The sequence below is a fragment of the Centrocercus urophasianus genome, unplaced genomic scaffold, assembly GCF_019232065.1.
Source record: "Centrocercus urophasianus isolate 14NV4802_14NV808 unplaced genomic scaffold, USGS_Curo_1.0 seq_28, whole genome shotgun sequence".
Lineage (NCBI taxonomy): Eukaryota > Metazoa > Chordata > Aves > Galliformes > Phasianidae > Centrocercus > Centrocercus urophasianus.
This window is the reverse complement of record NW_024884844.1, coordinates 3,896,049-3,922,443: the sequence shown is the minus strand read 5'-3', so window position 1 is coordinate 3,922,443 and position 26,395 is coordinate 3,896,049. Positions and strand designations below refer to the sequence as shown.

General features: G+C 46.0%; 1 protein-coding gene and 1 non-coding gene across 8 annotated transcripts in view; one reads left to right on the top strand and one right to left on the bottom strand.

The window, feature by feature from the left end:
* The window catches only part of CLASP1 (cytoplasmic linker associated protein 1), a 153,297-nt gene that overhangs the window by 16,289 nt on the left and 110,613 nt on the right, over positions 1-26,395 (top strand). For all 7 annotated transcript variants that reach the window (XM_042827034.1, XM_042827031.1, XM_042827033.1 and 4 more), the window contains exons 3-8: positions 17,699-17,777; positions 17,918-18,021; positions 18,546-18,637; positions 18,726-18,801; positions 21,829-21,926; positions 22,691-22,758. In XM_042827034.1, coding sequence (XP_042682968.1) covers positions 17,699-17,777; positions 17,918-18,021; positions 18,546-18,637; positions 18,726-18,801; positions 21,829-21,926; positions 22,691-22,758 — 517 coding nt within the window. The remainder of the gene's footprint in view (positions 1-17,698; positions 17,778-17,917; positions 18,022-18,545; positions 18,638-18,725; positions 18,802-21,828; positions 21,927-22,690; positions 22,759-26,395) is intronic.
* On the bottom strand, positions 16,950-17,067 carry LOC122164967. Its single transcript, XR_006170356.1, has one exon. It is a non-coding gene; the product is annotated as a U4atac minor spliceosomal RNA (small nuclear RNA).

The window sequence follows — 26,395 nt, the reverse complement described above, 5'->3', positions numbered from 1 at the left end:
CACGGGGACCAGCTTGTAGGATTGCAGGATAATTTGCCTCTGTATCTGTGTGCTGTGTGCTCTGGGACCAGACCCCGAAGCACAGGAGGGGAGGTGTGGATCACAGTGCAGACAAGCAGGCTCTATTTTCTCCAGGTGAATGCTGCCACCTACAAATTGTTCATTACTTACTTCCTGGATCAGATCTCATTTTTAACGAGACTGCTCTGTTGTTCCTCATTTGGTACTGTGTTTGCTGCCAAATGTGAAACCTTAAAACAAAGCAGCATTTGAGTATTCACAACCCAGAGCAGAGTCCCAGTTATCAGAGCATGGAAGAAAGCAAGATCATTTCTTGATAATAGCGTGGCTGGCGGCTTAGCTAGAGGAAGAAGTCTGTAGGATCAAGTCCTGAATTTTAAGTGTGAGAATTTTCTTGCCTAAGTGAAAGTAGAGCTTTTTCATCTCCAAAAATAGTTTATTTGAGAGAACTTGGGGAGACAATGTGAAAAGAGGTGGTAGAACCCTGTCCTGTTGTGCCCTTGCTGTAGTGCAGGGTAGGCATGGCATACAGGCTGTGGGCATCTCCTCTGGGAAGTGGGAGCAGTGCAGGGTTAACCTTGATGCTACCACTTTGCTTGGGCTGTGTTTGTGCCTGCCTGAGAGGCTGAGAATTGGCTAACAGCAAACGGAAAACCTGCAGTTGCTTCTATTCAGTGTGTTTTGTTGTTGCACCTTTGAGATGTCTCTGTAGTTACCGTAAATTGTACGTTAGAAATGAGCTCTTACTACTAATTATAGCAGCTCTTTGTTACAGTTGTATTCCACTGGAAGGTAGTGATTCTTGCCTTGTATTCTCATGGCTCCCTCTTTGACTAATAGCAGGTGGCAGTCATGTTGGCTCTGATTGGAAGCCTTACTGCAAGTGGAGTAAGTTATAGTCTGTGCAGTGACATGTAGCAAATACCTGCTTTTAACAGTTAGGTCTTTGCTTATTCAGTGCTTACATTTAGGGATGTTACTTGTTTGGTATGATTTATAGCTAAATTTTAGAGGCTTTTCCTGATGTTTACCTACCACCAGGTTTTATGTAACCTAGTTTTCAAGAATGCAATTCCTGTATTTCTGTTATAAATACAGATGATTCTGAGGCTTTCACGTTGGAATAAAGCACACTGAAGTTTTGGAGAGAATCCTGTTTGCTCACAGTTGATGCAGTTGGTCCCATTGCACCTTACTGCTTATACCCCTCTGTATAAGGGATGTTCTCTGGTATGCAGCATATCTGGACACATTCCTATGTCTGCTTAATTACAGTGGACAGTAAGTCCTTGGGTGGGTGCTGCAGTGTACTTCTGGCTTATTGAAGAAGGCTCTGGAGAAGATATCTGTGTAGCTCATTTAGCTGAGAAATGCAAGGGAATGTAGCAGTGCTGTGCCCTGAGGAACGGAGGGTGCCATGGTGTGCTTCTTGGCGTGTGTGCCTGAGCTGCTTGGCCTCCAAAAGGAATTTCTCTTCTCTGGATGTTGTGTGGAAAGTTATAAGTATGCACAGGCTTTAGAAAGTACCTGCTCTTACAGATTGCAGTGTTTGTTTTTCTTTTCTTTCGTCTGGATAGAGATTCTCTTCCAGGTGTGCATTGGTGGCCTTTCAGGTAGTGTACCATCCACCTCTTCTGCCTTATCTGTCCCTAAAAGTCTTTAGAAAGTGAATGCCTGTGTAATGCTGTGAGCTGTGAATAAGATATCAGTGCTTTTGAAAGCCTCCACAAGCTCCAGCCCCCGTCAGAACCTGAGCTTTCTCACTGGTCTTGAAGAGAACTGCTGCTTTCATGCTGTGCAGGTCCTGTTGTCTCCAGGTGTTTTCGTCTGTCTACTGGAAGCTTCATGAAAATCAGAGAGGTGCTTTTCCCAAGCAGGAGGGCACACGTGAGGAAAAGTGCAGCGGTGCTTCTTTGAAAACCTCTGCTTAAAGGTGGGGGTAGTAGGAAATGTAGTGCAGGTGAATGGGGAAGCAAGAGCAGACATCTCAGAGATGAGAACATCAATGTGTGGGAATACTGGAGTAAGATGAGGGTGTGACGTGAAGGCTCACCCTAGTCAACATACCAGAATAAGAACTTTTTCCCTCTGCAGAAGTAGCAGTGTAAGCGTGGCAGGATCACTGTTTCCCACATACGAGATTAGTTTGTTTAGTGCAAGGCCTGTTACTCCCCAGCCTTGAGTTTGAAAGCCTCTTTCCCAACGTGTCTCATGTGGGGTGGAGGCTTCTTCTGTCCTGACACTGGTGGTGGTCCACGTTGGCATAGCACCAGTGGCTGAAATCCCTATTTGTTCCTCTTGTGCTAACTCTTGAGTTTGTTACTGTTGCTTTTTAATGATTGTGGAAGTGGAGACTAATGTAGTCTCTGAGGACAAGCTGGCTGAAAGGAGAATGGGAAGAGAAATTTAGGTCTGGAATGTTGGAAGAATTGGGTGACTTGGAGGCTGAGGAGCAGAGGGAGTGTGGAGCCCTGGGAGAAAAGGGGCAAGGCTAAGAAGGAAGGCTGGAGGAACTAAGGCTGGGAAGTAGGCAGAGCTCAGCAGGGAAGCTGGCTTTTTGGGGGGCTAGCTGAAGCATGTGTGACTGATGGGCTCAGCACACCAGAGCTGAGGCAGAGCTGCTGTTAGGTGGTGCTTGCAGGGCTGGTCTGTAGCATCTCCTTGTGCCTTCACCCACATAGGCTATGTGCTGAGCTACCCGGCAGCTTTGTTCTTCCAGTGCTGTGAGTTGGGATGGACAAGTACGTGTTCTCCACATCACTGCCTTTTTGATCTAAATGTGTGTGAATTGTTGAGCATTAACGTCTGTTCTTTCTGAGGAAAACTTAGAAAAATGATTCTTATAAAGAGCAATTTCTACAGTAATTTCTGTGACTTGGAAATTTCTTGGAATTGCTTTGTTCACTGTGGTGGGTAGAAATTCAGAGGATTTAAGAAATGTGTTCTTTTGGCAGCTGTAATACCTCTGAGCAGGCAGTTCAGTGTGCCTGGGTGCAGAGTGCATCAGCTGGATGTGTCACTTCTGATCTTCTCCTGAAGGTCCTTGGTGAAAGAATTAAAGCGTTTCTGGGTAAGTGTGCCTTTTGAGGCTGGGCTGGACTTCAGACAACAGAATGGTGTGGTACAGAACTCCTTCTATCAAGAGCCTTCAATCTCCAGCACTTAAGAAATTTCTTAAGACAGAATTGGAGTAGTTCATGGCCTGCAAGGGTTTGGCTGTGCATACGTTCTGCTCCTGTCGCTGGCAGTGGGTACTGATGTTGGGCACTAACACTGAGGCTGTATTTCACTCCTGCAACTACCAAATTTTTTCCTTGATGCACATTACAAAACACCATTCCCCTTAGTTTACTATACATACATTCATTAACTTTTATTATAGCACAGCTTAATTTTGAGAGCTCTACCAGCCGCCTTAGATCATCAGTGAAAGAACTGATCATCGATCAAGTCAAAGCCACACAGTGTTTCTCAAGTGTGCATGCAGTGCTGATGGAAAGATGCTTCATATTCAGCAGGCCTGCTTCTTTGAGAAGGAGGTGAATAGTAGGAAGCAGAGTGGTCTTATCCCAGATGTTTACCCTTCAGTGTGCTGCAGCTGAAGTACTGCTGGCTGATGGTATTTAACAGCTCGTGATGGTATTTAACAGCTCGTTCAGGCATCTTTCATTTCAGGAGGAATTAGTGCATGGGAATTGGGTCAGAAGAGTGTGGTGTAGATGGAAGATCACTTGGAAATGCTTTTGTAGGTGGTGGCTCTGTTATGAGGTCAGAAGAAAGGTGTTTTAATGACTTCTGTCTGAAAAGAAGGCTGCTTGCCATGTCTGCTGGTCATGTTGGGCATGCAGATCTCATGGGTTCCCCAAGCATTTGAGTGACTGTAAAGGAGGGGAACGAGATGAAGGGAACGGAGTTTAAGTTAGAGAGTTGGGATTAGTTGCTGCAATGTGCCTTTGTATTTCCTTTTTAAAACCTGAGTGCAAATCTATCCCAAGGATTTTTCAGGAATGTGTTTTATGGTGATCTCAGGGTTGTTGGTCCTACATCAGCATAATTACTGGATGAGGGACGGAGGTGGTCCTGCTACTGTCATCCTCATTTGGTGCTGCTGCAGCTCCAATACAGTGTTGTGCTCTGGCTGTGCTTTGAAGGAAGTGACACCTACTGAGACCATGTGGGGAGTGGTGTGTGAGGCCGTGTCTCAGATCTGGCTGTCACACAGGCTAAGTGGTGTTGGCAGCTCTGAAGTCTCAGGGAAAGTCCTGTGGGGAATGTGAGGAGGGTGAACGAGCCAGGAGATTGTGCATACTGGGAAGAGGGGAGCTGCTGGTCTGAGAAATGGTGGATTTGTGGCAAAAGATGAGGGTGGATACCTGCCTTCCCCATGGCATATATCCTCTGGGAGAACAGAGCAGGAGGACAGGTTGTCGTGTGCCTCTTTTTAATTGAGGAGGGAAGTAAGCACACAGGGAAGGAGAGCTGAGGGCAGGACTTTGGGATGGTGCTCAGTGGGATGAGAAGTGGGCCAGCAAATGCTCTGGGGAGGGTAGGAAGATTGCTCCAGCCCGTTTATCTTCTGACTTACTGAAAAGCGATCAGCAGCTGTAGGTGAGTGGCATCTGTAAGCTAAGGGGAAAAGGAGGCATTGCTGGGGGCTGCTCTGTGGGGATTAGGCAGGCACTTAGGGTTGTGAGAGCAGCCGTGTGATGATAGAGTGTATGCAGAAAACAGCTCTGCAGCCAGACTTGTCTGAGCAGCAACTGAAAATTCTCAAGAGCTGTCTTCTGTATTCAGGACTGGGACAATGGGAAACTGCTGCTTCATTGACAGCCAGCTCCTGCTGCCTCTGAAGTCAGGAGAAACTCAAAGTGACCCCAGCAGCTGCTTAGCACAGCCCGTGTGCTGCCTGTTTGGAGATGGGACATCACTTTGGGTAAATAGCACAGCTAACACATGAAATGCTTGAAATAACATCTGTGTCTTGAAGTAGTATCTGTTAATAAGGATAATTTGTCTGAATTTTGTTTCTTATGGCTTTTTGTTTCTAGGAGATGCTTCCTTCCACACTAACCTTTAATAAGTAATTGGGGTTATCAAATCCTACTTGCTTCTTTGTTACAGAAGTCGGTGTGTGTGATGGAAGATTAAGATTTTCCCACTCTCTTTTGAAGCTTGCAAGTCTGCGTTTCCTTATTATACTCCTGGTGGTTTTTTGAAGTAAAAACACATTGCTTTTCTTAACAGTGTTTTTTTTTTTTTATGGCCAATTAAATGTGGGCTTATCAGAAATCATCTTTTATGCCAGTTACTATAGCACTGTGAATGTTTGTGAAAGATGATGTTTTCTGTATAAAGCTTGTACAGAATAGAAGATGGGGAAAACTTGTGGCTGTTCTGTGTTCAGCTTTTTGGGGGGGGAGGGAGGACACTGCCATGGGAATTGATATGGGGACAGTGTGAGCCTTCTTGGTGCGTGTGCAGGCTGCATGGAGTACTGCAGCTTTGACACCTGTGGTGCCTGTGGAGCTCAAATCCTTGTTTAGGGAGCTATAAAAGATAATTAGAAAGAAGTGAGACCACTGCTTGCTTGCATTTGCTCTGGAGTAATCCATAGCCTTATCAGAGAGGTATGAAGGTAATGTACACTTCAGAAGTTTGGAAACTGCTGCATGTGGATCTTGGTGGGGTGGAGGATCCTCATGTCTGTTTTTCTGAGGTATATGCAACGGTTGTATTGTTAAAAAAAAATAAATTGCTGTACAGAATTCTTAGTTCTCATCTTCCTTTATTTGATATGAAGATCCTAAATCAGGTTAAGTCCCGATGCTGTTCCAGAAGAAATGCTCTGTTCACAGAACATAATTGGTGTTGGAGCAGAGGGAGCTGGTTGGGATTCCATGAACTGTACTGTGTAGGCTGTCAGATTAACTGACCTAATGAGCCCCTTCTGCCTCTAAAAATCGGATTTTGGTGCAAATAATGGAGGAGTAAAGAGGTCATGGTCTTTTCTGGCTCTGTTCTTTAGTATGGCTTGATGAGAGATAACACTGTTTCAAATGAGTTTTTGTTCCCATGTCCTTGCTGTTTCCTTTGCCCTTCCCAGCAGTGGTGTGAGAAGGCTGTTCCCTTGCTTCCAAACAATGCTGTTTTGACATTCTGTATTCTGTTCTTGGTTATTTTGGAGAAAATTGACAATCTCCTTTGGCTTGAATAGTATCAATATAGGTGTAACTAGCAGGGAGAAGAGTGACTGACTTACTGGGATCGCTAACTGGATTGTCATTTGGAGTTATGCCTTTGATTGCAAAGGGCAGTTGTGCTCTGCAGCAGATGTAAGAGCTGAGGGACTGTGAGGATTGCCCCAGGACCCATGGTATGCCCTCATCCTTGCAGGGTTGGAGGTGCACTGTATTCCTTGCAATCAAGGGCTGAGGCTTAGCAGGGTGGGAGGTGGGTGCTGCCCCCGGGTGAGGCTGAGCCACAGGATCACTGTGCTCACTGATGGGTTCCCTGTGTTTGCAGCTGACACAGTTAGGCTGTATTTGGATATTGTTTTTGTTTGTGTCTGGGTTTTGAACCTCTGTTGTTCAGTGTTCATTTTAGCAACACTTGCATACCTGCAAGATCTTATTTTTCTTTTATCTGGTATCAAAAGATTAAAAAGAAGCTTGAAAAGGAGGATGCTTTCTTCATTTGACTTGCACAGCTACTTTCCTCCTTAATGCAGTGAGGTCTGACTTTCTGCTGAAAGCAGGCTTGTGTCTGCGCTCAGGGAAGAGCCAAGGGGAGGTAAAGTGCTCCTTTTGCAGAGCATCTGTTGGCCTCCCAGTTTTGTTGATGCTCTTTTGTTAGTAAAGAACAGTATGTGGTCTGTGTGCACTAAAGGAAGGACATCGAGCCTCCTCTGTTCATCTTTGCGTAGTTTTCTAGACTTGGTGGGCCTCAGACTGCGATGATGGAGCATGCCTTGTGTAGTGGACTAAGGTGGTATGAACTGCGTCTGCCTGGAGCCCTCAGGCTGAGTGGTGTCTGAGAGCTCAGGCCTTCACCAGAGCTGTTCAGTAATTAAACAAACAAAAACTCCTTGCCTGGTAAGAGGCAAGGCCTCTGCTTCTCCTTGCAAGATCTGATGTGGAAATATTTAATGCACGTTCATTTCCCTGACATATTCTGAAGGAAGTTGGAGATGCACTGTGTTTCTGACTGCCATAGTTAATGATAGGCGAAACCTGGAAGTCTTTGATGCTAGATCAAAAGAAGGAAAATAAAATAGTTTTGGAAGGATGAGATTAATTTATTATTTTTTTTTTCAGTTCTGCTTTTCATCCAAAAGGATCTGGTAGTATTTTCAAACCAGCAAAATGGCTAAACCCATCACTTGAGCATGCAGCTTTTCACTTGGCTTAATGATAGACTTGGCACAAACGTACTTTCTTCTGTCAAGGAGATTGGATTGCTTTAAATATTGATGGGATGGTCTTTAATCACCAGGCACTGATGGGGAGGCTGCATGTAGTCCCAAGCTCACAAATGAAGTAGCAGGACAGTCCTACAGAAAAATGTGGAAATGGGCCAATGTACTTCTGCTCTCTCTGGCCCCAGCTGCTTGCTGGGAAATCAGTGAGGCACAGGCCAGGCAGCTTGTGTGTCAGCCCAGAGCCCAGGAAGATGTGACTTCCAAAGCCAGCAGCATCCTTGTCCTGCAGCCCTGCTGAGGGTGTGTGTTCTGCTCGTGCTCCTGAGCTAGGCAGGAGCTAACAGGCTGCTTTCTCTGACTTTATTCTCTAAGATTTCTCCTCCCCAGTCTTTTTCTGAGCTACAAAACTCAGGTTCTGTTGGTTTGACTGGAAAGCGGTGCAGGATACTTGCCCTGAAGATGTAGAAGCGCTTGCAAATAACATACAGGTTCTTTCTTGGTGTTGCCTACTTTGTGTGGAGATACTTCTTCCCTTTTTTGCTTTGTCAGATGTGTTAGGCTGTGTAGTTCCTGGAGCCTGTCACTGCTGCTCTGCTCACCGTAGAACCCAGAGCTTTCCAGGTTATTATTGAGCCTCACTGGCCTGCTGTGATGAGAATAAGTTCCTGGAGCACAGCAGTGGTGGGAGAGCCTTCCTCCATCTGCATCAAGGAGGCTGTTGGGCTGAGTGATGCTGCAGCAGGGAAGAAACCCCAGGTCATTTCTTACACTCTTTTTATGCATAGTTTCTCTGAAGTTTTAAGTCTAGTCCCAAAAGAATGAAGACCTCTCCATAGGTTTCTGTGGTAAAGACTCTTAGCAGTGTGGAGAAGTCTGGGTGGATCACTTAACCCTTGAGATACAAAAACGTGACTGAAATACTGCAGACTGGGTTTTGTGTGCATCTCTAAAGATTCCAGTTACGGATTAGAGACATCTGTCTGAGTTGCTGGATTGTGATGAACTGAGTGGGAAGTGAATTTCTCCCGGAGTAAATGCTTGCTGGGAAGGCAGTACCCTTACAGGGATTAGCTCTGAGGGGAAAAGGTATTTTCTCTTGCTTAGGTGCACAGGTGTTGGAGCTTAATACCACATGCAGCTGCTTCTCATTCCAGGTTAATGATGCTTTGTTCCCCGAGGTCTTGAGGAGCATGCTTAAAGAAGGGAGAAGTGCATTGGCAGGATTCAAGCACCCGGACTGCTCTGTTGGCCTTGTTCCTAAAACCACCTGTGTGAATTTGCTCAGGAGCCACAGGAAGGGCTTGGCTGCTGCTGAGCTGGTGGCTGTGGCAGTGGTTCCTGGTGGGTGCTGCCTCTGGCACCTTGGGGCTCTTAGGGAACGAGTGGAGGGCGAAGCCTTGCTGTTCCCCACTCGTGCCCTCAACATCTTGCAAACTTAGAATATGGCATAATGAAACTTAGATTGCAACTCTGTTAGTTGGTGAGGACTGCTGACAGCTAGACCTGAAATGAGCTGTGTGGATTTCATTTCAGGTGTATGAAGGAGAGGAGAGTGATGGTGAAGAGCACTCAATACTGAGGAGCCTCCTGTTGACCCTTTGCTTGCAGCCAACCTTATTCTCTGCTGCTGGGCAAAAGCTTTACTGCACTTCAGTTGTGAGGCTGTAAAACAGAGGTGGTGATGATGTATTCCAGGTTTGCACACTATGGGCCTGCACTGCAGCTGAGCTGTGCTGTGTAGACAAAAGAGCCATCCAGCCAGCTTGTTTGTAGGGTCATTAATGATGAATGGAGGGTTTGGTGCCTACCTGTAGAAGAACAACAAACTCTTGAGACCTTTTTAAAATATGTTCTTCATTTGATTTGACACAATTTAGTACAGTGGAATTGGAATGTGCCTAATGAACTAAAACGCTGCAAGCCTGAACTGACTTTTATATTGATTTGGGCAGCCTGGAGACTTCCTAAATGTTTTAAGCTCACTGATAGTGTTGCAGAAAAGAGTTCAGTTAACTGGGAGAGGTTTGGTTTGTGTTAGTCTGGCTTCAGAAGCAGGTCTTGCTGTGGCAAAGCAGCACAACTGGGTTGTATTGCAAAGGAAGTCAGTCTAGAGCATACTGAATATGCTAATGTAGATTTCTTCGTACAGTATCCAGCATGTGTGGTCTGTGAAGTTAGATGCATGGGTGTTCAGAATAGCCAGAAGTGTATTATGACCTATTGTTTGCTGTTAAATAATGAATGTCACAAGTATGAGGAGTTTTATTGGGTCTCAGAGCAGCTCTGTGATGGAATCCAAATGCCTCCTCGTGTCTTGCAGCAAGAAAAAAGTGTTTCTCAGAAGAGCTTCCCTTGGCTGTCCTGCCAAGAAATGTCACAGCACGCATGCTTCTCAGAGCTGGGCCCACAATAGTTCTGTGATGAAGAAAAGTCTGTTCTTTCTGTTTAAGTTGGAGTCACTGGTGTGGAGTTGGTGAAGGAGTCCTGCAGGGAAGGGAAGTAAGAAAGGATGTAGTGTGAGTTTCAGACATGGGGAAAGGCAGTGTAAGGCTCACCTCAGCCTTAATGTCTTCTGTCAGACAGTTGCTCAACCTGTGCTTAGGATACATGATGTCATGATTTCCAAGCCTTCTGAATTACTTGGTATCAGTGTCCTCCTCTTGCTAATTTCCTTTCCAGCTAATCTAAGAGGATTTATCTCTATCCTTCTTTTAGAGGGAAAAGTTGATTGCCACCCTTCTTGAAGTCCATGCTAGCAAAATCTCTTCAGTGTGCTTGTCAGCTGAAGCTGGCAGTTTGTACTTTGTTGTGCAGTGCATGGCAGTGCTTTGTGCTGAGGCATCTCTAACTGTTGGATTTGGTGAGGTTCTGGGATCAAGGCACTTCTACTAGAAAGCTGCTGAATAACCAAAGGGTACAAAGGGCCTCTCCTGCCTGCAGGTAGAGCTGCACAAAGGCAGGGTCCTTGCTGATGCCTTTCTTTAATGGTTTGCATGCCCTTGAAGGTGTGACATCACTGTTGAAAAAAGATCCTCTAGAGAAGTCTTTGTTTTATGCTTTCTGCTCTGGTTTCCATGCTCTCCAGGTTTCTGCTCTAGCTCTATAGCAGTGTCATTAACAAAGGGGAGGTGGGGGGAGATGTGGGATGGAGCTCTAACAGCATCACCGTGGGCAGAGATGCTTCTGATCTCTGGAAAGGCCGCAGCATGTGGCAGGGAAAAGAGCAGGCTGGCAGATGGGGTGAGCACAGCTCCAGTCATACTGAGGAGACAACGTGGTGAAGCTTTCGTGCTGTGGCAGACAAATGGGACACAATGTTGATTTGTCACCCTGAGTGTAGGAACTTGTGCTACAACTGAATGTGATGATGTGAATTAAAGGCATTTTTGTGAAAGATGAGGCAATTGACTTGCACTGAGATCATAACCCTCAGAGACAGAAGGGCCCAAGGCAGTCTGAGTGAAATTCTTGGCTGTACAGCCTGGAAAGCTATATTGATAGAGGCCAGAAAAACATAGCAAGTGCTTGAAAGGAGCAATTGGTGGCTTTTAAGTCTGCTCCAGAAGGTTCTGAGCAACTCCTGTGAGCAGAAAGCTCTCTTGGTTTGGGCTCTCCTGATTAAACTCTGTGGAAAGGGAGAGCTGCAGTGTGATCAGTGGGGCATGTGCTGGGCCGGCTCTTTGCATAGCGCTCGGTGTCACAGCTCCAGGAGCACAGGCAGCGGAGGCTCAAAGTTCAGAATCCCCCAGCCAGTGGGTTATGTTGTACCAGGCTATTTCTACCAGTTGCTATGTGGACTGGCACATGGGTTCCTGGCCCAGGAGGTCCATTAAGATCTTCCCTGATGTTGCTGCTTGCCTCCTGCCAGGCGTAATGCAGTGTGGCTGTTGCTGGGGCTGCTTGGAGCTGCGTCTCCTGTGGAAGGACTGGAGGGTCACCGAAGGATTGGAGCTGAGCCCTGGCTGTGATGCATGCAAGTCTGCTGGCAGCCTCCTGGTTCCTGTCCAGGAAGCAAAACAGCATCTCTCCACATTCTCACAGAGGCATTGTCAACTGGAAGAGCATTATTGGCCTGCGTGTTATTTTGCCTGCATGCTGCCTCATGCAGGCAAAGGAACAATACGATTAGTGCTGGTGTTGATTGGTATTACAGCCTTTCTCAAACCCTTTTAAGAAGGGATTTCAGCTTAAGGTGGAGCAGGGAGTGAGACTACTTTGCCATGATGTTGTTCCTTGTTCTCTCCTGGTACTAATGACACCTGAGGTGCTGGTGCTGCCATATCCTGACTTCTAGGCCAAATTATTTAGTGAACCAGAGGGATTTTGTGGTAAAACAATGCAACTGAATTAATCTGTCTTACAAAGTAAAAAGCTTTCACTCTCTTGGGTTATTTAATGAGTCACTTCATCCAAGAAACCAGCAAGGCACATGTGAGGTCAGCACATAACTGGGCGACTCTTCAAAGAGCATACAGGCTGCCCAGCGGACTCGGGCAGCTTACGATCCAAAAATGTGTTTCTGCAACTGTTTTTCTCCCTCCTAGTAACATTTAGGTAGTCTTAAAGGTCTGAATGAAGTCATCTGCGGGTAAGAAATGTGCAATGACTGCAGATTGTTGTGCCCTTCTGTTTCTGGGGAGAATTATGTGGGTGCAGGCAACCACCTCATGTTCTGGGTTTGTGCCAGTGTGACGGGTCAGAATCAGGCCTGCAGCAGTATGCCCCAGCTTGGAGTCACAGAATAGATGATCATCTAGTTCAACCCCCTGCTAAAGCAAGTTTGCTGGAGTAGGTAACTCCTTATCATTTGGTTGACAAAAAGTCAAAATGTGGCAGAAGAATGCAAGGCCTGTGTCTCTTGCAGCTATTTTCTTTAAAGAAAGAGTTAATGAAGGTATTTGTGCTTTGCTTCCATGGTGCTTTGTGTTTGTGGCATCTTCTTTGATGTATGAATTTGAAGACGAGGAACAGAATGTATATATATGCTCTCAAAACATTTTAAGTCCTTTGAAGGAGAGAGGAGAAATCTCTTTAAATGGTGATGTGAGTGTACAGAGTAGCTCTGCATGTTTTTTTTTTTCTCCCTGCATGTATAGATCTTAGGCTGAACTTTATAACTGGACTGCATGCTGGCACAGCCCCAGCACTGCAGGCAGATGTATATGGAATAGCCAAACAACACTTCTTCCAACATACAGATGAGACTGCTAGATCTCACCATGACAAGTTTATGGTAGTAATAATGCTCTGTAATTCCAGATGAGGATATGAAAGCTCTTGGAAAACATCAGTTTATATTTCCCCCATCCTGCCAGGTTGCTCTTAGCCCTGCATTACAGGAGGAAATAGATGAAGGGCACAGAGACGCAACTGTAGTCGGGTTCCCTCTGTAATCAGTTGATGTCATTCCTTTAGTGTAAGACGTAGCAACTGAGGTGCATGGCTTTTCTTACAGAGCCTCCACTGAAGAAAAAGCTGCTGCTGGATCTCTAAATAAGCAGCAGGAGCAATGTTATCAGGGAAACATTTTGTGTGTGTTGGCTCTATCTTTGAGCATCGCCTTATCTGAACTCCTGTTTCTCTAAGTGCTGTTTCCTAGCCTGACATAGTTGCTATCTGTGAAACTCAACCTCCTATTCTCAGTGCCGCATACTGCAAGGAGCTGGCAGGCAGCAGCCTCCTTCCTGAGCCAGGCTGCTTTGACACAGACTGATAGAGAGGAGCAGTAATTGGAGCCTATCATTGTGTACGGCTTTGAACTTTTTACTTTTATCAGATGTTGTCAAGTTAAACAAAACCTCCTAGGTAAATAAACTAAAAGCGCTGTGCCTTTTCATTACTGTGAGGAATGTACCAGTGCCTGCTGTGGCTGCTGTGAACTTGAGACACACGCACACCCCTGCTCTCGCTGCTTGGTCCGTCTCTTAGGTCATTGGTACCTACAGAAAACTAGAAATTTACGGTTGTTATGGATTGGGTCACGTAGCTGGAGCCTTGGAGGACTACAAAGAGTTGTCTCATCTGCTTCTGTGCCTACAGAAGGATTAAAACACATCCGTTTCACAGTCTGCCAGCAAAGCCTTGGTGTTGGTGACAGAGGAGCTCATTAAATCCATTCGTAAATGGACAGGGCTGCTTCTAACTAGAATACATAAAACTGTTTCAAGTGTTAATGAATGTTTAAAATCACTGGCAGTTGAAGGCCTAGATATTAAGGCTCGAACAAAACAAAGTGCTTAGTATAATTTTGAACAACCTGATCAAAATTTGAGCAGTGGGATGGGAGCATGTTGAACTGGTTGGCCCCTGGAGACCTCCACAATCTGATTTTATTGTTGAGCTCTGCTCTGGCTCCAAGGCTTGAAGAACTGCTGTCTCTTTGGAATTGTGTTGATTCCTTTGCAGGCTTCGGTGCTTTCCCAGAGTGCCAGCATTGTGCACAGGCTGAGCTGAGTGGGTTCCTGTATAGTGCCTGCAGCTTTTGTTCCTCGGAGGTATTTCTGTTTCTTAAGAGTTCCATTTGAAATAATTAATCCAAGAGCTAATGGTTCAGTTAAACATTGAATTAATTCTCTTCTTATATTAATCCACAAGAACTGAGGGACACTTGCTTGTGCATCTCCAGCCTAAGAGTGCTTTTTTCAGTGTGTCATAGACCTTGGAGCACTGACAGGAAGCATTTGCCTCACATGTTTACGTGCATTTCTGGAAGTAAATGTATGTGGCTTGTCCCTAAAATTTTCCAACTGATTTTCCTCTTGTGCTATCAGCTATTTTATCTGGGCATGTTGGTTTCCCTTAGGAAAATGCTGGTTCCTTCAAACAGTGTGGTAGGAAGCATTCCCTCCTCTTCTCTTGCGGCACTTCAGTTTCATTTTGTTCTATAGGAATTCAGTGACTTGTGTGAAATGTCTCACTGGTTTAGCAGCTCTGGAGATTGGAATGCTTCAGCTGCAGGAAGGTGTGTGTCTTCACCAGCATCAGCCCATCCGCGTGCCTCAGCTGGACCCTGACCCAGATATTGCCAGGCTGTTGGCATGGGGAAGGCTTCCAACAGGGCTGCAGTAAGGCAGTCTAACTCTCTTCTGTTGAATAGCTGCCCTGTGGTGATGGTCGTCACCCACTTCAGACTTGGAATATCAGGTGTATAGGATGGTGTGGAATATCACCTGTATGTAACTGGATTTTCTAGGTAGCTTGTTAGAGAAGCTGTAAGTACATAAATGAATTGCAGTGTGTGTAGGTCTGGGTGCACGTTCTGCTCCAGAGCTGTTCTGCAGGCATCTGCTGCTTTGGTGCCCTGGTGAGAAGTCTGCCACTGCCTATGGGTGGCTGGCTCAGCCCCCAACATCTGGGGGCAGGTAGCCTGCTTGAGAAACCTCTTCTGGGTTTCTGACTGCATGCTGTGTGCCAGAGTGGCCCATAGGTGTGCCCTAATGTAGATGCAGTGTGCTCTGCTGTTCTCTCACATAGCTGAGTATCTGTTGGAAGCGATGGAAGGGCTGTCTGTTTGCAGTCTGAGGGAGGAAAACAGATGTTCTGTTCTCGTGTGGGAGCTCAGTGGAGCAATGCTTCAGCTGTTGCTCCAGATCTCACCAGTGACAGCCAGAATGGCAAAGGGACAGATTCAGAGGTCAGTGGGAGTTGAAGAGAGGGAAAGTATTCAGGAAGCAGAAGAATGCTGATTTCCTATGTGTTTGTGGCTGCGGTGTCTGGATCTGGAGCATGTAGAAAGCATTGTCATCAGTTAACATTACTTTCTGAATGAGTGGGGATACTTTTTATTATTATTTTGATTGCTGTTTCCTAGACCAGATATTTCAAATTCTTGAAAGATATCTACTTGCCAGATGTTAAAATAGTAACGACTGTGCCTGAGCCGATGAAGAACTGTACTAAGAGCTGGAACAGACCTGCATGGGTTACAGACCGGTTGGAGCTCTGCTGGTTGAATGCTGAGCCAGGAGCCTTGCTTGCTCCCACCTTTTCCCCCGGCTCCACTGTCCAGTAGAATACTTAGTGCTCTTTCACTTAGCAGTTGGAATGCTATGATGCTAGCAGCACTCTCCAGCAGCCTTTAGCAACAAAAAGTGAAGAAAGGACTCTGGCAGAAGCCAAGGGGGAATTCCAGACAGGAATTTTGTGATAATCAAAGGTGGAATTTAGCAGAATTTAGGTCATTGTCCTTGTGTGATTATGGGCTTCCTTTGTGGTCAACTGATGGATGTTTCAGCTCATCTCTGGGAAGACCTCACACTTGCTGGCAGTGACCCTGCCTTGCAGCCTGGCAGAAAGATTTCAGGGTGCTAAAGAAGCAGCTTCACAGGAGTAAGGCTCCTGCTGAAATGATGCCTTCCTGTGTGGATGACATGCTCCCTCTTGCTTGCTGTGGCTCCTTTCTGTACCTTACATCCGTCTCTTGGGTTATTGTCTATGCAGTTTTTCATTTTGCAGCTAGCAAAGTACCTTGAGTGCTTCTTTTCTCAATTGGAGTTGGCTGCTGTGGGATGATCAGGCTGTTACAGGTTATGGCAGTGTCTGGAGACAGGTGTGTGTAGGTCCTGCTCAGGCATTCTGCTTGCAAGGCTGGGAATTGCTGGGGAAGCTTCAGTTCTTAGGGTCTTTCCAGAGCTTTGCAGAAGTAATGGCTGCTGAAAATGCTATTGCACACTTATAAGTGTTTTTCCCAAACAAGGCAAGAAAAACCGTTACTGGTGTGATCTAGCAATGGACATTAACACCTGGTGCATGGCCTCTGCCCTGTTCATTCTGGTCTATGGGTGCCTCACAGCAGCACCTGCTCAGCCCCCCAGCAGACCCCTGGCTGCTCCTGTGCTGGGCTGCCTTGTTCTTCCAGGTGCTAGCTAACCCCTCACAAGCACTTTGCTTTCACCTACAGTGTGCTCAGCATTTTCTGTTCTGTAGCGTTGCAGGTGGAGTTGGGGTCAGCACTTCTGTGCTAGGAGCTTTGAGCTGCTATAGCTGATGTGGTTCTGTGCGATGCTTCGTGCTGCCTTCAGCACCTGAGAGGTGCCTTGTCTGCAGAGCTGCAGCTCATGCTCTGTCTGATGTATGCGTGATCTCAGTGCTTGCAGGGCCAGCTGCATTTTCCTGGCTGAGGACCTGGCCATGTAATGCTCAGCTGGCAGCAGTTGTGCATGGTGCAGTGGCAGTGTTTGTGATCAAGACACCTAACTACTGAGTTGGGAGGAGCCAGAAGCAGCACCAGTCGGTAGCACAGGTTGTTTTTCTCGGTGATTTCCCACAGCGCTGACTTCGTGGGAAGCTCTGTGGTGTCGTTGAATTTTGCTGTGAGATCGTCACAGCCGGCTGCTGCGTGACCTCCTTACAGCCCCCACACTGACATCACCTGCAGCGGTGGGGGCGGGGCGAAGCTCAGGACAAAGGGCCGCAGCCCTTAAGTGAACGTGGTGGCCGCCGTGCACGCGCACAGCAGGTCGGTCCGCGCGCAGCCGTGTGAGAAACGCGCCGGGCTCACGCGCCGGTGCGAGGTTCCAAAAATTGCGCCGCGCGCGCACGCGGGCGCTACATGTGTTGCTCAGGCGTTAGCAGTGCCACTCTCACCACGCGTTCATCGAGCGGCCGCGCAACCCCAAGATAAGGACGGTTGATGATGATTGTCGCGCGCCCGCCCTAAGCGCGAGCCGACCGCGCCGCGGGTCAGGGTGAGGGGACGCGCGCTCCCGGCGCTGCTTGCACGCCCCATCGGCTCGGGGGCGCGGTCCGCGGGACGTATTCCCGCTGGGCCCCGCTATTCCCCCCTCGCGGCCTCGGTTGAAGGCGTTCTGTGGGCCGGAGGGGCGCTACCCAGTGTGCTCCGCGCCGTCCGCCGGGCGATTTGCATAGGGGGCCGGGCCGCGCGGCGGGAGTGTGGCGGAGAGCGCCCCCTGCCGGCAGCACCCGGCCTCGCCTGGGCGAAGTCGCACTGCCTGAACCGCCCTCCTCAGATCCTGGTTACCTCCTCAAAGCCGCGTTTAATTTCTGCAGGCGAATGGTGAGACGGATGTCAGTGCACGCCATTTCCTGATTACAAGTGTAATAACAATTAATTAAGGTGTTTGTTCCCACGTGCTACGGTCTCTACGCATACAGCGCACGCGCACCCTGTGTACAACAGTGTGGGTTCTGCACCACAGCTCAGTGCTCTCCGCGCTCCTGGAAGCCCTGTGAAGCGAGCCCACGGGGTCTGCTTCCTGCCCAGCCCTCAACCTCATGCTGACACCTGTCCTCTGTTTCCAGGTGGTGCTGCTGGGGATTGACATCATCTCCGCACTGGTGTCCCGCCTGCAGGACCGCTTCAAGGCTCAGATCGGCACAGGTAAGGGCTGGGAGTAATGCTGCCTTTCCCCTCCTGTGGCACAGCTCTGATGTCTCACCCTCCTCTGAAGGGCAGAGGGGCTGTGCGGCTGTGGTGGTTTCCTTCTGAGGGATTTGGATGTTGCTGTTCTCCTTTTGCAGTGCTGCCCAGCTTGCTGGATAGGCTGGGGGATTCCAAGGACTCTGTGCGGGAGCAGGATCAGACCTTGCTGCTGAAAATCATGGAACAGGCTGCTAATCCTCAGGTATGCTTCACAGCCCTTTGTGGTGTGTGAGAGAGGAGCTGCTTGAAGCGGAGCTGTTTGACTATTTCTGTTGTTGGTGTCCTGGTACTCTGTGTAGATGTTAACTTTTCCTTACTTTGTCTTCTATCAGAGTATTCTCCTATGGCAGTCTCTAATGCCCTCGTCTCCCTATGCCTCTGTTATGAATGATTCATGTTATGTGAGAATGCTATTGGATGGCTGGGTGGTCAGGGTCTGCATGGGAGTGTGTGAATGCTGCTTGGATTTATCAAGGAGCAGTCAGTGTAATTGTTCTGGGTGCTGGAAGGCACTTGCTTTGTATAGTGCTGTTATTTTAGTTTGTGGCAAGTTAGTATGAATTCAGCAAAGAACTAGTCATACTTAAAAATGTTTTACTGCTTGTTGTCTTATTCAGCTTGAATGGATGTAAAGTTTGTCATGCAAAAAAGTTACAGTGTATGAAAGAATGAATCTCTCTTCCCTGGCCTCCTGTTTTGTCTCACTTTGTTTTCTGTCTCCCACAGTACGTGTGGGATAGGATGTTAGGAGGATTCAAACACAAGAATTTCCGGACAAGAGAAGGGATCTGTCTCTGCCTTATTGCAACACTCAATGCGTAAGTCAGAACCTCCTGCAACTCTAAGTTACGCTTGCAGACTTGCTCTGTGGTTCACACCGATCCCCTTTTTGTTCTTTATTCCCAGATCTGGAGCTCAGAGTTTAACACTGAGTAAGATAGTGCCGCATATATGTAACTTACTTGGAGATCCGAACAGCCAGGTAAGCTTTTGCTGTGAGTTGCTTCTGAAAGTAGTGTTGAGTGCCATTGTTGGTAGGTGGGGCTCTGTATTCTAGCTGATAAATTAGCTGAAAAATGTGCTGCTGTTGGTGAATGATGTTTATGAAAAGCTCTTGGTTGATTTTGCGTGGGTCAGAGTTGTAATATGCCTACAGTAGAATCAGAAGTTCAATGGAACAGCATCAATCTGCAGATGATATGGAACAGAACAGGAAACCTGTCTAGGAAGAGAATTACTTTTGTACCTTACAGCTGAGTGCATGGGAAGCTGCAGGCATCCCTTCAGGCTCAGTGAAGCATCTGTGTACCTTCAGATAAGAACCAGTTTGGGCAGGGAGGGCAAATGGGACCAGACTGACAGCCTGGCCACATGCGCTGCCAGCACTTGTATGGGGAGATTGTGAACAAGGGGCAGAGAGAAGATAAGTTGTATAGGAAACTTACATCAGCAGTACATACTGTAAGAAGTATCTGGTTGCTTCTATGTGCTTTCTGTCCTGCTTTGGAAGATGCAATTGTCTGTATTTTGTCTGCTAGCTTTGTTACAATTTTAACATCCTAAATTGGGGTTGTCCCAGTTCTGTTACATAGGAGAGAGCTCTCTTGCCAAAGAGAGCTTGTAACCTAATCTGAAATTGGAAATGTGTGAGGCTAGTGAGAGAAGGGGATAAGGAAGCAGAGTTCAGATTAATGTGAGGTAGTGCAGGTACCTGCAGGTTCTGAGTATTTCAGATCTCCATCCAATTTGGGTTGTGGTGTTCATGATCCAAGTTTAGAGTGGGAATGTAGCTGGAGAGAAGCGTGAGGTGACAACTGGGGAATGGGTTTGTAGTGGCTCTGAAGCCTCCCCTTGCTAAAGGGGAGGGCCGAGTGAGAAGCAGCTTCTCCCGTTTTTGCCAACACAGGGAGGATAAGCTGGTTCCTCCGTGAAGGCTTCTAAGGAAGTGTGAGATTCAGGGTGCTCCCTGTTCCTGAGCTGTGGCTGAGCAAGCTGTTACTCAGTGGGGATGCTGAGTTGCTGCTGTGCAGAGGCATTGTGGTCCTGGCATCTGTGAGCTTGTTGCAGAAACCAGAAAGCCGGTGAGGGGACTGAAATGTGTTCCCTCACTGCTGCCTTTCGTGTGCCTGGCACAGCCCAATCTCAGCTTCCAGAACGGAGTGGGAAATGAGACTGATTTAATGACTCATCTCTTGGGGACCTGTTCGACCTCATCTGCGCAAAGTTCGTACCTGAACTGGTCGAACACCAGTCTGTCAGCAGCAGCGTACCGCCTTCTGAACTCTGGGACGTCTGGGCCATTTGCTGGGTCAGTGCTGCCCTCTCTTGGTGAAACATGATGGAGAAACAAAGGTCCCCGTCAAGTGTGGCATTTTCCCCTTTTGTTGTGGGTATCAGAAGCTGTTTTCTTATTGCCCTTTCAGCTTCACACAGCCTTGCAAGCCTTCCAGGATTTCCCTGCTAGGCAGCCTGTGGCCCGGTGTGTTTGGGGCTGTTGCCGCTATGGACAGAGCGGCAGCAGGGCTGCTTGTTGGGCAGTCACAGCCCTTGGCTGCTGTGGCTGGTGTGTGGCCAGTGGTGACTGATTCATGCAGGTATGTGCAGTGTAGTCACTGCTGAGGAGCAGTGTGTCTTCCCTCTGACCGGCTCCAGTGTGCCTCCCTTTCTGTGGAGACACAGTCTGCATGTGCTGGCCTCCCACTTCCTCCTGCCATGCTCAGTATTGAAAGCTGCCCTGTTGGCACCTGGAAGGCTGTGTCCTGTGCTGCAGTGCTGGACTGTGGGGCAGAAAGGCAAAACTAGCAAATGAGGGCTGAAAAACACGAAGGCGGCATTTCAGAACATTCTGGATGGAAATGATGTAGAAAGGGGGAGAGCAGGGTGAAAGAAGAGTGTTAGTCATTCTTCCCTAGGAAGTAGGGTGTGCATGTCTGTCCTTCATTGCCACATAAAGCTAATTTTAGTTTGGACCCACAGAAATACCTTGTATCTAGCCCTGATGCAGTCAGGCCCAGTGCTGTTGTGCTTCCATGCTTTCTTTGTTTCCGTTTGCAGCTCTGCTCCAGCACTGGTGGTTTCAGTGTAGTCAGCAACCAGCCTTAGCTTTGGGAACCTCCTTTGTTGAGTGAGGGTGTGTGGAGGGGAAGGTTAATGTTGGAAGCAAACAGAAGTGCATGGCTTGATGGTATTCCAGGAGACAGAGCAGATTGCTTACCTGTCTGCCTCCCAGAGGAAGGGAGTGTTGGTATGTAAATGTGTCACTGCACTGGGATTTCCAGCAGTCAGTTTTGCAAGTCAGCTTGGAAAATATGTAAAACTACATTTGTTCATACAGCCTTTGCTCCTGTGAGACACTTAGGGTTGCAGTTAAAGCCTGGGACACTCAAAAGTAAGCAATTAGCCATTAGTGATACTGCCGTTCTGTTGTGTTACAGTGAGTTTGATGACTGGCCAGAGAGTTGGGAGTTTTTAGTTCTTGTCTATGTAGTTGGGTTTTTTTTTTTTTTTTTTGCTTCTTTGCCTGTTGTCTGGACTTCAGTGGAAGTATGTGACTAAGGACCAGGAGTACAGCAAGACTACAAGGGCTGTTGTGCCTTCATTCTTGTGTTGCATGTATTTCTATGTATTGTTTTTCTTGTGCTGGGTAATGTCATCTGGGTCAGAGTGAGCTTTACTGCAGGGATACTTTGGGCAGTTTTGATTGGGAAATTGCTTTGTTTGTAGCAGGCCAGCTGAGTACTGAGCCTGAGTCAGTTGTCCACATGGTGTCTTGGGTGACTGATTACCCTTCTGATATACTTTTATCATCTGTGGAAGTTTGGTAAAGTTAGACCTACTGATCCTGCTGCTATCTGAAATGAAAGAATGGAAGCTCTTGTGGATGCTGTGGTTGTGCACATAGTGGCAACTGTTGTTGCTGAGAAATATGCAAATTTCTTTCTCCAAGGTAGGGCAGGGATTTGTTTCTTTAGACTGCACGGATGATTGACTTCTCACATCTCTCTTTCAGGTTCGAGATGCAGCAATAAACAGCCTTGTGGAAATTTACAGACATGTTGGTGAACGTGTAAGGGCTGATCTCAGTAAAAAAGGATTACCCCAATCTCGGTATGTTGAGAATGTCCCTATATTTTAACTGTTTAGGGGTTCTTTTTATTTCCTTTCCTTTCCTTTATGAAGCTTCACATGCTGCATAATTGAACCTCTTCCCAGGGTCAGAGTTTTTCTTCCATCTTACATGCACTTAGTCTCTGACATTCAGGACAGAACAGAATTAAAACCCAGGATGGCATAGATGACAGACTGTACACAGGGGGAGCATTGGGAGAGGTTGTTTCAGAGGCGGGGTGCACACAGATGGAAGGAATGCTGCTGTCTCTTGTTTTCCAGTGGAAACATCTGCTGTAGTGTGGCCTCGGAGTATGATCTCTAGGAAAGAATAATGAGATGCTGTAAAGATCTCATGCTCCGCTGGGCCTGTGATATGCTTAGGAAAGAAATGTCACGGCCAAACGAGTGTTGTGCAAAGTTTGCGTTTCTTCTTATTTTTTTTTCTGCAAATTGTTAAAAATAGGCAAAGTAATTGTGAACTGGAAAGGTATTTTTACAATGAGATCTGCCACATCTTCAGTGTTGTGTTTCCAGTCGTATTTCTTTCATCTCTGCAGTATCCCTCTTCTGTTTTTTATCAGTCATTGCATGTTGTGATTTTTTTAATTTTGCAGTAACTCCCCTCCCCCTTGATGTTTCTGACAGTTTTCTCAATGACCTGAGTTGAAACAAAATTTGTCCTGTAATGTCTTAAAGTAGGAGGTTCCTAAAGATTAAATTCAACTGTTGATTGTGGATTTCTTTCTTTAACTTACAAACAGATTGAATGTAATTTTCACGAAATTTGACGAGGTCCAAAAGTCTGGAAACATGATCCAGAGCTCAAGTGGTGAGTAGAAGTACCTGTATTCTGTTTGGTATCTTCAGTAGTTTTCAATCAGTGAGACATTCAAATGGATGCAAAGCCAATGTTCTGCTAAGAGAAACAAGTCTGAATGATAATTCACAAATGTCCGCATCGCTTTTGCAGAAACCAAAATTGATGTTTAGTTGGTCAGTTCTGCATTCCTAGCAGCACCAAGAAGAATTCTGAGATATGAGGTGTTGCTAACTGTCTTCCTTTTCCTTGACTGTCATTAGGGAAATGGAACTTCTGTTTTCAAGTCTCTGTGCGTGTTACTTTGAATTGTCAATAAAGTAAAAAATAACGGAAGCAGCCTTTTCAGTTTTAATGTTCTACAAAGCACAGGGTGTGCAGATGAACATCAAACACTACTGCGTTAATGTTGCTTGAGAATTGTATTTTGCAGTTTTTAAGTTCATTTATTTTGTATGTGTATGACTGGTAATAGGTCAAAGCTCTCAACAGAGGTTTATTCTGTTTTCTTGTCTGAGACTTGGGTTTTACTTGCTTTTTAAACAAGAGCTTGTTGCTGCTTTTCATGTGCTGCTTACTTTTAGGAATGTTTTTGAGTGAATTTCTGGTTCAAAGGAGGGAATTCATCATTCTGCCAAGAGCAGAGATGAAAAACCTGAGTTCGGTGCTGCAGGTGCCTCTCGGATTTGTGCCTTCTGCAAAGCTGAGAGTAGGAGAGATGATGTCTCCATTCTTTTCCACAGCTGTCTTAGAAGCCAAGAGAGTAGAGATCTGTGCTCTTTTGGGGGGGAAAATTTGTTTCCACTTCCAAGGTGCCCTTCTTCTTGCCATACTCATTTTTAAAGTACAGTAGACTTAATTTCTGCAGGAAATAATAAAATGGATTTATTTGATAATTAAGTAATATTTTGGGTTATTCCAAAATGCGTGATGTTACCTTCTGCATCTGGGAATGATGAAAACCTGTTGCAGGTTCCTTTGTGATGGAATGGGATAAAACACTTCTGTGATTTTGTGTAAAGTAGGAAAGTAGGTCTGTGTAGGTAGATGATGCTTGTGGTTTATGGTATGCTCATCTGTTTATGAGTACAGTTGAGAAGCAAATGCCCTTGTAAAAAGAGGATGCAAATATTTAATCGTTAACAAGCATCTTAATAGGTACAACATGTAGATGTTCTTCCGAGATCCTAGCTTAAACTGAAACAAGCATACACTTTATCCAAATTCTTTGCTTTCCACTTGGGTAGGCTAAGGTAGAATTTCTGCAAACTTCATTTACTCTGTGGAATAGACTGGATTTTCAGAACACAAAAAGTCACTTTGATGCATTGTAGATTGCTGTTCTGTGGAGCTGGAGGAGATAGACTGTGTCTTGTGGTGAGAGGTGTTGCTGTGGTATCATTTTAAACAAATGTGCTGGGATGATGACTGAGGGTGGGATTTTTGTTGGGTTTATTCTCTCAGAGGAGAGAAAAGATTTAGGAGTTGATTGTGGCATTAGCTAAATAAAGTTTACATGGGCTTTTCTAACCCAAATGAAGGTGTTCTTTGTTGAAAATAGTGTGTGTCACAACTGATAAGAGCAACGTTAGTACGAGATAGATGAGATGTGTGTAAAAACTGAACTTCAAGTGAGAGACTGAAGTTCATTGAGATTTGCAGTGCCATTATTAGCTGTGCAGTTATTAGTTATTATGCAGTTATAGTGCAGATATGCATGATCCTGAGTGGTATCAGAGCCATTGCTTGCTAACCATTGGCTTTAGAGGTGGTTCTGGTCTCCAACCTGCTGACCATCCCAGCACATGTGGTGTGATTTGTAGCTGCTGGCACTACTGAAGATGTCAAAAGAAGCAAGGTGGGTTGATAGGGATGATCCCTTATAGACAGCTGATTCTTAGAGTGCCATCTCTCCAGGAAATAAGTAGAGGAGTGTGGGGTGCTTATAGGGTAAGAGCATGACATAGTATGGAAGGATCTCCCTTTGGTCTAACAGGATTTTTTTTTTTTTTTTTGTCTGAGTGAAAAAACTTGTAGTTGCATGAGTTATTAAAGTAGTTCTTATTTGTGATATTAATAATGAGAGCATTAGTTTCTAATACGTATTTTTAATATGCATTTGAGGTAGAGTTCTGTTTTCCGTAGTCCTGTAGGCAAGGTCCTTGCTTCTTCCTTGTCTTCCAAGAGCAACACAAGCATGGCATGCTTGCTCTCATGTCTAACGTGTCAACAACTCTGTCCAACTTCCAGTTTATCTTGAGATTGTGTCAGCTGATGGGCAAGGCTTACCTTCATCAATGGTTTAGTAGGTTTGTTATGACTTAAAGGCAAGTTAAGTTTGTAGGGTTCTTACATCCCTCACGCCTCCTGCTTTTGAACAAAGGTGACATTTTCAGTATCTGTCAGTCATTAGGGAAAATGATAAATATTGCACAACCAAAAGCCTTTGTCAAGAAACAACTTTGTCTAGTTAATCCTTTGTATCTGGCAGAGTACAGTACTGATTATGGATGCCTATGTGATGCCATTGCTGCCATTCCTTTTAGTTTGTAACCCTACCAGGCCTTGCCCATAGCAGCTGTGTGAGCACACTACCAGTATGTGGTAGTTGATATTATAGTGCGGATTGGATGAGTTCGGGCATTATGGTAAGCTGGTTATGTCTGAAAAGCTCATGTAAGTGCCTCTCTGTAGCTAGATTGTGCAATTTCTAGCTCTACACAAGCTGCATGTCTCCCAGAGGTTTGGGAAGGCAGATGGGCAAATGTTTGTGCAGATTTCAGTTCTGTAAGCACCTGTAAGCACAATATGGCATTGCAGAAGAAGCATCTGCTTGCTGTGGATTTTCTGCCTTTGGCTCCCACAAGTTACTTAGGTGGGGCAGGGGCTGGTGCTGCTGGCAGGGATCAGGCCACGGAACAGACCTGTCTGAAAATTAACACATTTCTTCTCAGATTCCCCTCTTAGGGTAAGGGCTTTATGTGGACAGGGTTGAGGCATGCCTCTGAAATGGCAAAACCAGCTAAAGTTGTGTCTGGACTTCCCATATTACTAGCAAAGTGTCAGTCTAACTTTGTGATCTTGTGTATGAGTACACGAAATCTGTACTTCTTGGGTAGGGAAGATGGAATAAAGACAGTAGTGGTGACTGGTGGTTGCCAAACCTGACTTCTTGCAGAGCTGGGCAGGTTGGGATGGCAAGAATTGTTTCTGAAGTGATGAAACATGTCATAATAAGTTGTCAGAGGAGAATTACAATTAAAACCATCTTCTAGCTCTGAGATTTGTTTGTGATAAGCTTTCTGGGCTGCTCCCAGTGATGGGTGGGATGAGTGCTGGTGCTGCTGGTTTAAGATCTCTCTTAACTCATGCTTCCTGAGAGACAAATTCCCAGGTGAACAAAAATTAATTCACCTTTACTAGAAAAGGTCCTTAAAAGAACAGGTCACATCCTGACCCCATGTTTAAGTCTTGCGAATCATTTCTAATCAGAATGAGTTTTGTTACGCATGATTATTTTCAGACATTTATTTACCATATATACCATATATATACCATGAACCATTAGTGCTTCTTTGAGTTTATCTTGAATTTTTTTTTTTTTTGCCAGATCTTGTTTTCACTGTCTGATAATACAGGAATCAAATGA